General features: G+C 46.9%; 1 protein-coding gene across 3 annotated transcripts in view; it reads left to right on the top strand.

The window, feature by feature from the left end:
• LOC119371679 (cyclin-dependent kinase 10) overlaps nt 1-12,278 on the top strand; it is a 36,272-nt gene that overhangs the window by 2,616 nt on the left and 21,378 nt on the right. For all 3 annotated transcript variants that reach the window (XM_037642139.2, XM_037642147.2, XM_037642134.2), the window contains exons 7-9: nt 2,205-2,257; nt 8,474-8,543; nt 11,957-12,016. In XM_037642139.2, coding sequence (XP_037498067.1) covers nt 2,205-2,257; nt 8,474-8,543; nt 11,957-12,016 — 183 coding nt within the window. The remainder of the gene's footprint in view (nt 1-2,204; nt 2,258-8,473; nt 8,544-11,956; nt 12,017-12,278) is intronic.

Below are 12,278 nucleotides of genomic sequence, written 5' to 3'. Positions count from 1 at the left end.
TCTTTTTTTTTTTTTTCGTTTGCTTTCCTTTGGCTATAAATCTTAACGTCGAGTCATAACAGAAGAAATTGTATTCACTCTATGTATTGAAAACTGCACCTTTATTACAGATCATTTTTTTATTCTTTCAAATGATAAACTTAAGTCTCAGGATAGGCCTCTAGTGCTTGTAATACCTCCTTGATTGAGCAGTGCTAAATGTGCACTTTTTTCACTGACAACAGCAGTGAATTTAATAAAACGTGAAGCTCCGTGATATTTCACTTCCAACAGTTATGCTTCATTAAAGGGAAGCTGAAGCCCTTTTTGAAAAGACTACTTTGGAGCATGTAAGGGTAGTTAGATCCCTGCTGAATTTGAAAATCAAGGTGAGAGTTCTCAAAAGTGAACGAAAATAGCACTTTTTGGCAAAAAACACAGGCTGTGGCCACAGGGCTTCTTAAGATGCTGAGCGAACGCGGTGATGTCATCCTTGGTACGCCGCATTATCTGCAACAGCAGCACTGCTGAAGCGTGGCCTCGTCAATTAGCTCCGTCAACGGCACATCACGAGTTAGTCACGGAGGCAACGATTGAAGATACGAGAGATGCGTGTTTACGTTCCGCTTGGCTGTTTGTCGCTTTTCCAGATATCACAATCCAACTGCAGAACTTTCAGCTTCGCTATACTTACTTGAGCCTTTGTCACATAAACAGCGCTCTCGCACTTCGGATCAGTGAGCGGCGGGAACCGTCCGTCAGGGTGCAGCACGGCTCTGCCGAAGGAACCGAAGATGACGTAGGTTTCCACACCCACACTTTTGGCGCACTTGTTTGGACGGAGCAATACAAACTTTTCCTTCACGTATTCCAAAGCTCCTGCTGCAGCAACCGCAGAAAAATTATGACATCGTCGACAATAATGTCGGTCTTGCTAACCACGAAGTTTTATCGAATTCTAAAACCTCTTCAGCTTCCCTTTAAAGGAGCTCTGAAACACTTTTTGAGCATGGTCAGAAAACCCTGTCGATCGGTAGTCAAGGCTTCTCAGGACATGCGAGCCAAACATTATAGCACAGCACGCAACCTGGAATTTACAATTAATTCTTAATGTCCGCTAGAAATTGCTCCCTCTTCTCTCGACAAATGATGCCATAAACCCAAATGGCTAGCACAGGGATAGAAGTGCTGTGCCAGTTGCACCAAGAAAGAAATGCTAATGCATAGTGTGCCAAGCAGCTGCTTTTCATGTTTATTGCACCATGCCTGCACCACGACTCACATGAGTAAACCTCCTCAACACTACAGCCTGTGTTGTAAATGGTTTCAGAACTGAAACTCTGGGCAAGCGACCAAGCCTAGCCAAATAATCGGTGTTTGAGCCACTGCTAATGATACATGCAGAGTGGCATGCTGGAAGTAAAACGTAGCACTGCCTGCAGTGGTGCTGGCATGTTCGGCTTCCTCAGTGTTGTATTGGAGTGTCTGAGTTGGCAGTGACACTCAAGTACGAGAGTTAACTGACTGGTGTAGGCTCCTGTGCACATCGCCTGCACAGGAGCCTGCAATCAGGAGCCTTCAATGTCTGCAATCGCCCAGTGTAGAATCACTGGTCAATTTTTCCTTTCATAATTCTTCTGGTAGTTATCCTACCATCCTCATTGTTCATGTACGTTGTGTACTTGTGATAATAATAATAAATTCGGTCAAAATCAGTCAAATTCTGCCACATTCCAGGATTTCATTGACTGATTTACAATATCCTATTTCTTTCAAATTAATATTCATTGTCATGTCGCAGGCACATTTATGCTGACGTGTTAGAATTTTTTAGGACGTACAGTATGCTATGCTTGGCCTGTATCTTTCTCTATCTCTGTCATTTTGTCTAATGTTTCACAGTATTTCACTATTTACTGTTAATTTACTTGCTTTGATATACACTGAAGTATTGTTTAATGCTGTGTGGGACTATAGCACCTGTCAGCATGTGTTGCTTTTGCATACTAAGATAGTATATATATCTAGCTCAACAAAGCTGGCGCCCTGCATCTTGTTGGCACAAAAATAGCAATATTTGCTTGTAAGATTGCATGAAATCACACTTAGTAGTTATTTGATCAGAAAGAAAATGTTGCGTGTTTTTAGATCTCCACTGGGAATCACTGGGCTTTTCGTGAAAGTGTTAGTTCCCTCTTGCTTATGTTTGCCTTAACATATTTCAGGGATTTAAAAGTCTCAAACCTCCTGCTGACTGACAAAGGCTGCCTAAAAATTGGTCAGTTTGTTATACTTTTTTAAGATTGTGTGATTGGGATGCTTCTTTTTTTGTGTAATTCTCTCTTGTAGTTCACTGATTTGAAGGCACAACTTAAAATAATACCGCAGAACACTTAAGCGCACACAAACAAGGAGGTAGGTGTCCTTGTCCTTGTTTGTGCGTGTTCAAGTGTTCTGCTACGTAAAACCAACTCGCCCAAAAATCGGTGCTCTTAACATAATAGTATTGCTTATGGTGCTTTAAGCAAGTTTCATAATTAAGGTTTAGCATTTATGCTTTTTATGTCTCAAGATTTTTGTGCATTTTATGGTATTTATGTAGTTCTGTTTGTGAGAATGTGCAAACTTGTGTGATGCAATATTGGTCTAAGGTAGACACCTAAGATGTTTTGACTGAACTTGTGGTGACTTGGTTAATTTTCTCAGCAATCAGTAGATACGGGAGTCCTTTGCGTTCTCTTCTGTATGCAATTTCTGTGCAAGTTCTTGTATGTGTTTTTCCAGTAAGCAAGGTGAAAATGTTGTGGAAAGACACCCCAGTTTGTGTGTGTCTGCTTGTGTGTGTGTGTTTGTGTGTGTGTGTGTGCATGCGTGTGTGCGTGCGTGCTATGTACTGTACTGTTCGAGATGCCACTATTTTGTGAAAGATTTTGCATAGTCCAAATTTCTGATTGTGCCAGTGGCAGGGAAAAGGAAGGGGATCTTTTGTTAACATGTAATCATTCTGATTTGCTGGTTCATTGCTTTGCCTCTAGTTCTCCGCCCTGATTTGATTGAGGTTCTTACAGAAGCTAGAATACGGTTTCTAGGGGATGTCTAGAAAGATACTATGCAAAAAAAAAGAAAAAAAGAAACATGCGTGAGTGGTTCTCGTTGTTGTATAAAAATGGGGTGCAATTTTTTTATCATGCACTCCAATATCATTTGTTGGCTTTTCTTGGTTTTATCTCTTTATATGCCATGGCATGTGTGCATGGTATAAATTGCAGAATTCCCACAAATAACTCTGCATTAGGTTAGTATTAATACATATGCTGTTGTTTTCTTAGAGTCCTTTGTTTTGTGGTGCTTATATTTTGGAGTATCAAATGGCTAGCAAAAATATAATATTACTTTGTCAGGGATTCCACTCCTGCGCTAACTGCACCAAAGCGCGCCAAATTGGTTTACTGCGCCATCCTGATAATATCGACGGATATTGCACCAAGCTGCACCGGGGTCTCGGGTTTGGGGGCGTCTATCACCGGCAGTCGCACTGCCGGCGCATCAAGACATGTGCAGCTTGACCTTGGGGCCACCAAAGTCACAACCACAGACCAAGAAATATTCCGCTGAATAAACAGCGCTGGCGCGTGCGTCCCGAGTAAGCCACGATGCCATGCACAGTGCCAACACAGCTTCTGTTGTGCAAGTCGGCTCGGCGGCAAAACGCACTCTCTGCAGAGGCTCATGACATCTAGGCTAATCGGTAGTGAGTAAGTGTGGTGGCGATTCATCAGTGGACGTCATCTGTTCAAGAAACGCTGCTGATAGCTCGTTTCAAGCATTGCATGGCATGTAATTAAGGGGGGACGCGCCCTTTGAAAACCGAAAAATCGCGAAAAAGTCGATTTTTGGCAAACCACATATTCGGGCAGTATGTGTCATAAACTACCTTTTCTGTAAATATCTACGTCTAATTCATCGCGAAACCACTTGAAATAAAGTTTAGAACAAGCCGCGGTAGCCCTCGAGCGGCGCATGAGCGCTCAAAATACTCCAACTTGTCGCGGTCGCAGTTTCTCGACCGCTCGACGGAGCGCTGCCATTTTGGTGTTGTTTTGTTTGTGAATTCTTGCACTTTCTTTCTCCACCACCCGCGGCGCCGGCGGCAGCACAGGAGAGGAGCAAGCCGCTCATGATTGGAGGGCTTGCGAGAGCTTTCAAGTTTCCCGCGCCTGAGACGCGCAGCTGGGATTGGGCGAAGCGCGCGCTCCTCAAGGACGCGGGGGATCCCGCGACTGCCATTGACTGCTGCACGCGATGACGTAGTGCTCTTGTGCATAATGCGGCCGCTCGTCTGCTGCTCCTCCGTCGCCGGCGTCTTTGTGTTCCGCTCGCTTCCGTCTATCGTTGCAGCCGTTCGCATACTCGCCACGTTTCAACCGTTTTTATGAAACGATTTTTCAACTGTCTTTACGAGACGATTTTCAACCGTCTTTACGAGATCGTTGTTGCGTTCGCTCACGATGCGCGGAACGAAAAAGAAGACGCTACAATCGTTCGGTGCAAGGAAGCGAGCTATGAAGCTTGTCCGCGCGGCGAGGCTCTCCGCTCGCACGTGCGCCGACGGTGATCGCGCCGATGGTACCTGTGGGCAGCTTCTGCTTCATCTACGCAAGAGAGTGGTCGCATCGACGCGCCTAGCAACGGGACTCCTGCTCCACCGGTGCAAGAATTTGTCGTAACAAGTGCGCCTGGTGTCTCGTGCTCATCGACAGTGGCTTCCGCATCTTCTCTTTCATCGGCATCGAGTGCGATCGCGTCGTCAACTGTGTATTTGCGAACAAGTTTTCTGACGTGCGAGGAGAAAGAGGCGGCAGATCAACAACGCGCTGCTGTGCAAAGAGAACTTGGCGCTATGCCGGCGATGGAGCGGAAATTTCAGGCAATGGAGTGCGATCATGAAGCTGCCACCACTACAAGTGAAGGCGAAAAATATTTGCTTGCGCAAATGGATGCCCTAGACGACCTGCTATCTCGGACCCCGTGCCACCGGTGCCCCGCGACTGGGATGAAGGTACGAGGAGGCACCCAACTTGGACTTGCTACAAAGCTTGAGCTAGTATGCTTGCATTGTGGAGTAGTTTCAAGCACATGGAGTTCCGCTCGTCAGGCTGACTCAATGGCCTTTGATGTGAATGTAAGAGCCATTATGGCAACAAAACAGATAGGCAAGGGACAAGCAGCCCTCAACGACTTTTGGGCAGCGATGAACGTGTCCCATCGTGGCCTCCATCACAGGACCTTTCAGAAGCACCTGAAGAAATTCAGGGAACCGCAGACACAATGCATAGAAAATTTCTATGCAGAATCTGCTTCTGCTGTAAAAGCCACTTACAAAGAAATGAATGAATCTTTCACCAGGGATATATCAGTGTGTTATGATGGAACATGGCACAAGCGGGGCTACACATCCCATATTGGAGTTGGGGCAATTATCGAATATCATACGGGCCTCATCTTGGACGCCGTTGTTCTGTCTAATCAGTGCCTTGGTTGCCAAATAGGGCCAAAGCCTGGAGACACAGACTACGCATGCTGGCTGGAGAATCATGTGTGCCAAAAAAACACCGACTCTAAATCAGGGAGAATGGAGGTTGAGGCAGCTATCATCCTCTTTTCACGCTCACTGTCGAAGCACAACCTGCGTTACACAATGCTCGTGTCTGATGGAGATAGTGCCACGTTCTCTGCCCTCGTACAAGAAAATGTTTATGGACTGGTCCCCATTTTCAAAGAGGAATGCCTGAACCACGTGCAGAAGAGGATGGGGACAGCCCTTCGCAACCTTGTGCAGAAAAGTGACAAGGCTTTGGGAGGGAAGGGCAGGCTGACAAAGGCCCTCATCGACAAGTTGACAGGTTATTATGGCTGGGCCCTACGGAACAATTCTGATGATGTGGCTGCAATGCGGCAGGCAGTGATGGCATCATACCACCACGTGACGTCGACGGATGAGGAGCCCCACCACGACTTGTACCCAGAGGGTGCAGACTCTTGGTGTAGTTATAATGCCAGCAAGATTAACGGTGTTCCACCTCCGAAGCATTTGTATAAGCTGCCACGCTATGTTGCAGATGCACTTCTACCCATTTATGAGAGGCTCTCGCAGGCTTCTCTTCTGCAACGCTGCCTGGGAGCAAAGACGCAGAATGCATCAGAGACCTTTCACTCTGTGTTGTGGTCCCTGATGCCCAAAGAGCAGCGTGCGTCACTGATTGCTGTGGAGACAGCACTGCATGACGCAGTTCTAAGATACAATGCCGGCTGCTACAGGGCCACCCAAGAGCTAGCTTCAAACTGTTTTTCAAAAAAAAACAGTTTCGCTTAAGGGCAATGCAATACCATCAAATGGTATTATTATATGAAGTAAGGCTAGCAGTTAACTCTTTTGGATCCGATCTCGCGTAACTCAACAAAACGCTGGTTTTTGGAAATATGGCCGCTCCAGAAACTGAAGCGGTTTTATGCTGTCTGCTCTCCTAACGCCAAGTAAGCATTGAGAGCACAGTAGTTTTACTATCCGCCTTCTGATGCCTCAAGATAGTGCGCGCGCCAGTGATTGTGCCCTTCGAACGACACAGCCTCCCCCCTCCCCTCCCCTCCCCTGGCGTCCCTTCATGCTCCTTACGAAAGATGGGTGGTGTGTTTCCTCTATGTTTGGTGAGCAATTGACGCCAGGCCTCGCACGCGGGCTGATGTTATCGCTTGCGTGCTATGTGCGGCGGAGACGACCGGCTCGTTTCATTTCCGCTTCAGCCACGTTCGTCGCCAGCGCACGCGAGTTTTTACTCGCGGGGAGAACATACAATGCACGGGGTGATGTTATCAACTTGGACTTTATACGGAAAATGACGGCAATGGCGACAGCAACGGCAAGAACCCGTCGAGAGTGTCCATATGATTGCTATTGCAATAAATAGAAAAAAAAATTGAGGAGCCATACCACTCTGTGAGGTAGATGATCAGCGAAGCTGTTTAGCGTACGGCACAGGGGTGACATGGTGGAGGCCAGTTTGGTATGTAAGGTGAGGTTGTTAATGGCTGGGCTGTTAACGTTCAATGCGCAGTAGTAATGCGAAAGCCTTAGATGCCTCATCAAACACGGAAATTGATCCCCGGCGGCAGTGACGTCAACACAAGTGTTGCAAAAAATCGTCACGTGATGACATCATCATGACCCCTAGATAGCCAAAACTAGTGAGTTCATCGATAACCAAAGCTAGTGATATCATGACGTCATACACCGTGGCGCCACATGATGACGTCACCACATGACTTCATCGCTTTGCACTGCCTCGGTGAATGGTGCACCGATCATGGAGGCAGTGCAGAACCAGGTGAGGTGCAGGAAGCTTTCAGAGGGCGGTGGGGGAGGATCAACACATCGAGTGAGAAGAAAAAGACAAAGAAAATGGCTTCTGCCTTTGAGTCGCTTAGGTGAATGCGAAAGAGACCGTGTGGAGTTTTTTTCCCCCTACTGTTCCCTAGAGGGCACTAGGTGTTTTTCGGCGAGCAAATGGAATGTTCTAGCCATGTACTGCTTCGCTGTAAAAGGAAAACGAAGTTTATTGTGTCATTTAGTCCTCCCTTGAACGCACGCTCAGACACTTTCGCGGAAGCTACTTGAAGCGGATCTCCAGCTTCCAGGCAACCCGATGCATGCGCAAATGATAGTCTGGAAGCATTGCGAGAATGCTCTTGCTACAGCATATAGAGGCCTCAGAGAGAGGGAAGGGAGTGTCTTAGGAGGTTGGCTTTTTGAGGCTAGCTGAGTGACGTCGTGCTGCACGGAGCAGTACAGTCGATCTAGAAGAAAAACAACCCGACTTTTGCCTTGGAGGCGTCTTAGGGGAATGCATTAGGGACAGCGTGACTCTTTAGCTTGAGGCACTGTTGTAGGCAGTGTTTGTACCACATAGATGTATTTAGAGTGTTACTTCATAAAGTACAAATTTATTGATCCAGTATTCTGTTTATCTGCTTGTGTTGAAAATAATCGCTGAAGAGGTTATTCCAGAACCTCAGCTGCATGACGCCCTTATTTTTGCATTATTTAGTGAAATATGGAGTGCTCCTGAGATTATCTTTTCCATGAGATTTGCAATGAATCGAAATATTTCTAGCTCTTCATAAGAGCCCCATAATAATTCAGGTGCTTGAATGCAAATGCTACTTGCTTCTCTAGTCTACTCCAGAATGTGAAATTAGCTGCTCCAGAGTGCTCCCAGGTGCAAAATTACCTGCTCCAAAGTGCTCCAAGATAGACATTCTTGCTGCTCCAAGTGCTCCAAAATGAAAATTTCGCTGCTCCAGAAATTGTTCCACATCAGAAGTCCTCGGTAGCATCACTGCTTTGTGCTAGTAGTAGTCATTGTATTATGTTTATTTGCCATTGTGTGTTAGTCCCTCAGGACGTTTATGTTGTCTTTGTTTTTCTTTCCTCCCCTAGCCGATTTTGGACTTGCAAGAAAGTATGGTCTCCCTGTGAAGCCTATGACACCACGTGTAGTTACACTTTGGTGAGTCCTTTTAAAAGTTGAGCAATTAGTGCATTTATTTATGTACGTGGTGATATCTATGTTACTATCATTGCCTTAACTCCAGCTAGATTTTGACATTCATTCTAAATTAACATTTATGCTGTTACTTTGTTGTGTCATCTGCAGTTATTGCAATAGTGTTGGAGGAGATAGAGATAATATAATAATTGCTGGGGTTTTACGTGCTAAAACCACAATATGATTATGAGGCATGCCATAATGCGGGACTCCGGATTAATTTCAACCACCCGAGGTTCTTCAGTGTTCACCTAAATCTAAGTAACCTGCACCCTCGAGCTTAGGAATGTGACACCTTATGTGCTAAGCTAGCATGACAGGCAAAATATCAGTTAAAGGTGCGAGTTTGCTGAACACCACTCCTGTTGTAGCATCTCTTTTTTCCCCACTTCCCTGCCTCTTCATACTAAGGGCTGAGCTTGCTTGTCATGTTAAAAAGAAAAAAAAAAGAAAGAAAAAAACAACACTTGTTATCATAGTTACCCTTCATTGTGCTAAGGACCACCAAATGTTCGAGCAGTGGGGGTGTAGCAGTTGTGAAATTAATCACTTTTCCAAATATAGCTAATATTTCATTGTGTATTGTCACCTTACAGGAGGCACAAAAGCTGACACTTGTAGACTGTCTCAGCTGATGAAAGTATATTTGTGGGTTGATTATTCCCATATACCCGCCGTGGTGGTCTAGTTGTTGTGCTTAACTGCTGACCCACAAGTCGCGGGATCAAATCCCGGCTGCAGCAGCCTTATTTTCGATGGAGGCGTAAAATGCTAGAGGCCCATGTACTTACATTAAGGTGCACGTTAAAGAACCCTAGGTGGTCGAAATTTCTGGAGCCCTCCACTACAACGTCTCTCCTAATCATACAGTCAAACCTCGTTAATACGTACCCGCTTTAAACGTACTAACGGTTAAAACGTAGTTGCGACGAATCCCCGACCGAGTCCCATAGAGCCCAATGCATTCGCTGACCGCTTAAGGCGTAGTGGTTCGCCCTATGCCTACCGGTTAGTGCGTACCCTGCGTACCGCGATAACTTTTTGTGCCATAAAATTTTACTGCGCCGCTCAACTTCCCGACGCCAGAATGTGCCGCCAAAGGTCTTCCGCCTTTTTGAGAAGTGCGCAGGTCAGTCGATCCCCGATTCCGACTTCCGCGCGATTGCGGCGACGTATTTGCGGGTAAGCATCGGGAAAGAACGAAGGCGAGGTGGCGGCCACCGACCTATCGCCGACAACCTTATCGCAATAAGTATGTTCAGCTATCTACTCGGGCACGCGTGCGGCGCAGCGCTACTTTTTAAGCCTACTGCACGCTTTTATTAGGCGACAACCTGAACGCGCTGAGCCGCAGATCGCTGCCGGTTCGTTGTGCGTGGCCGTCTTCAAGACTGAAATTGAATTAATGGCACAAATGCTCGGGCAGGGACGAAGAACTTCAGCCATGTACCAACTAGCCCGACAGCAAACGCTACTAAGCCGTCATCAGGCGCGCACCGCTTTGTAGAAGCGAAAGCAGATCGCTGTTGCGTAGTTAGCGTTGCGGGTCGCGGGCGCCGAGAAACCTCGCTGCATTGACGCTATCACACTAAACGCACGTGTACAATACAGCAAGCGTAGCGCGGTTGTAACCATACTGCACGCTTTTATTAGGCGACCACCCAACGCGCCTCCGTCCGCTGCCAAGACCGCTAGAGCATCGCGGAGTGCGCATCGCTTGCATGAAGCTCGTCATCGCTGCGTTAACCGAACAAGCTACTCGCCGCATCTGTGCACGATCTGGAGCGAAGCGGATACGAACAACATTCCCACGATAAATGCGCGCGTGTGGCACAGCAAGCGGCCCGGTAGTGACGGCGTGAGCCGGGTAGGCGACGCGCTGCACGCAACTAGCCAGGAGGCGATCGGCTCCACGCGGCCGTACCGCGTTTCACTGGAACTGTGTCAGTTTTCGTTTAGTAGCAGATCGCAGTTAGACGCACGCACAAATACCGCAGAAAGCAGGCACTGTCCGTTCTGTCGTTACGTCGGTCACTGCGTTGACCGCGTATCCCGGACCCTGCAATAGTTTCGAAATGCTCTTCGGCGTCGCCACTACGCGCTATCGGGCGGTCGTGCGAGTGTGCCAGGATCTTTTCTCCACTTTCGCAAAAAGAAGGAAAAGGCTTTGCGGTGGGTACTTTAGGCAATATTTGCTGTGGCACTCTATTTATTTGCTGGCGGTGATGGCGTACGCTAGGAAATGCAAATTTGTACTTGGGTGTTTAATGCGTACTACCGTTTAGTGCGTAGTTATGCCGCGCTCCCGGCAGGTACGTATTAACGAGGTTTCACTGTACAGTAAAAGCTCGTTAATTCGGATTTCACGGGACCGGAAAAAATGTCCGAATTAACCGAATGCCGAATTAACGAATAGACAGGAAAAACAACATTAAAATCAAGTTGCAGAAGCATACCTTTATTTGCTGAAGTATTTTGTAATGGTCGTGTGCGTTTTCGCGCAGATTCCAGCTGACATTACAATTTTTCTTAACTCTTCCAAACGGCCAACAGCACGCAAACTGTTGCAAGTGCTCAGGCAAACGTCCTCTAATATCAAAAGCGCCTCCGAGACTTCCCGTGAGGTGCGATGAAGTCACGACATCATTAATAATTTCTTGATCGGGCAGGAGACCAGTCGTGGCGACACAATCATCAATCGCGATGTAGTCCTGAAGGGTCATATTTGTGGGAAGGACAGCATCGAAGGTCGGACAGTCATCGTCGGTGGACTCGGCTGATAACTCATCGATGCCGTCGTCAGCTACTGCTGCATGCCCGGGCCTCACATGTAAACACGGTCACAACGGGGGAAAAAAAGAGAACTCCGCAAGAAGAGACGGTGCCGACACAACACAAGGGAAAATGGTCAAAATGGCGTCGGAGGCGCATTGGAGAGCGAAGAAAGAAGACGCCGACGTTCGGTGACGCTGCGATCGCCCCCACTAGTTGATGACGATGGCGATGTCACTTGGGTTTCGGTTTCGCTCCAGTGGTGCCAGCGATGCTTTACCACACTTTTGTGTAGCGGCAGCCGTCAGCATTTGTCCGAATTAAGCGGTGCGGAGCCCAATTCTGACGAATTAACGAAGGTTTGGTCCCATAGATTAACATGCACTTTGGCCGGGACCAATAGAGCCGTCCGAATTATCCGAATTTCCGAATTAACGGGTGTCGAATTAACGAGCTTTTACGTATTGGGGTTCTGGGACTTAAAACACCACCAATTATTATTACTATTTATTGCCGTAACGTCTATGTAACCTTTACTGTCAGTTTTGTCACCGCTTTATTGCCTTCTGTGTGTGTTCTTATTGGGACACCTATTTTCTCAGGTATCGTGCACCAGAACTGCTGTTGCAAGCCAAGACCCAGACAACAGCCATTGACATATGGTAGGGTAAGATGTTAAAGTGGTACTGACACCAATTCTCGAAGATGAGTTTACTTTGCCGTACAAATCTCCTTTATACAGAGTTGGCTCTGAGCAAGTGTGAAGCTCGGGAAATGCTGATATTTTATTTTCACATTAAAGTCAATTTTTGCATGGCGCACCTTCTGAAATCGACACTAGCGTGACGTCAGGCTACAGTGTCAATTCTGGTGACTTCATGCACCATTATGGCTAGTTTTGATGACTTCAGCCACCAGAATATA

Source organism: Rhipicephalus sanguineus, chromosome 1 (genome assembly GCF_013339695.2).
Source record: "Rhipicephalus sanguineus isolate Rsan-2018 chromosome 1, BIME_Rsan_1.4, whole genome shotgun sequence".
Lineage (NCBI taxonomy): Eukaryota > Metazoa > Arthropoda > Arachnida > Ixodida > Ixodidae > Rhipicephalus > Rhipicephalus sanguineus.
Note: the sequence above shows the minus strand (reverse complement) of the source record. Positions and strands in the feature narration are given on the sequence as shown.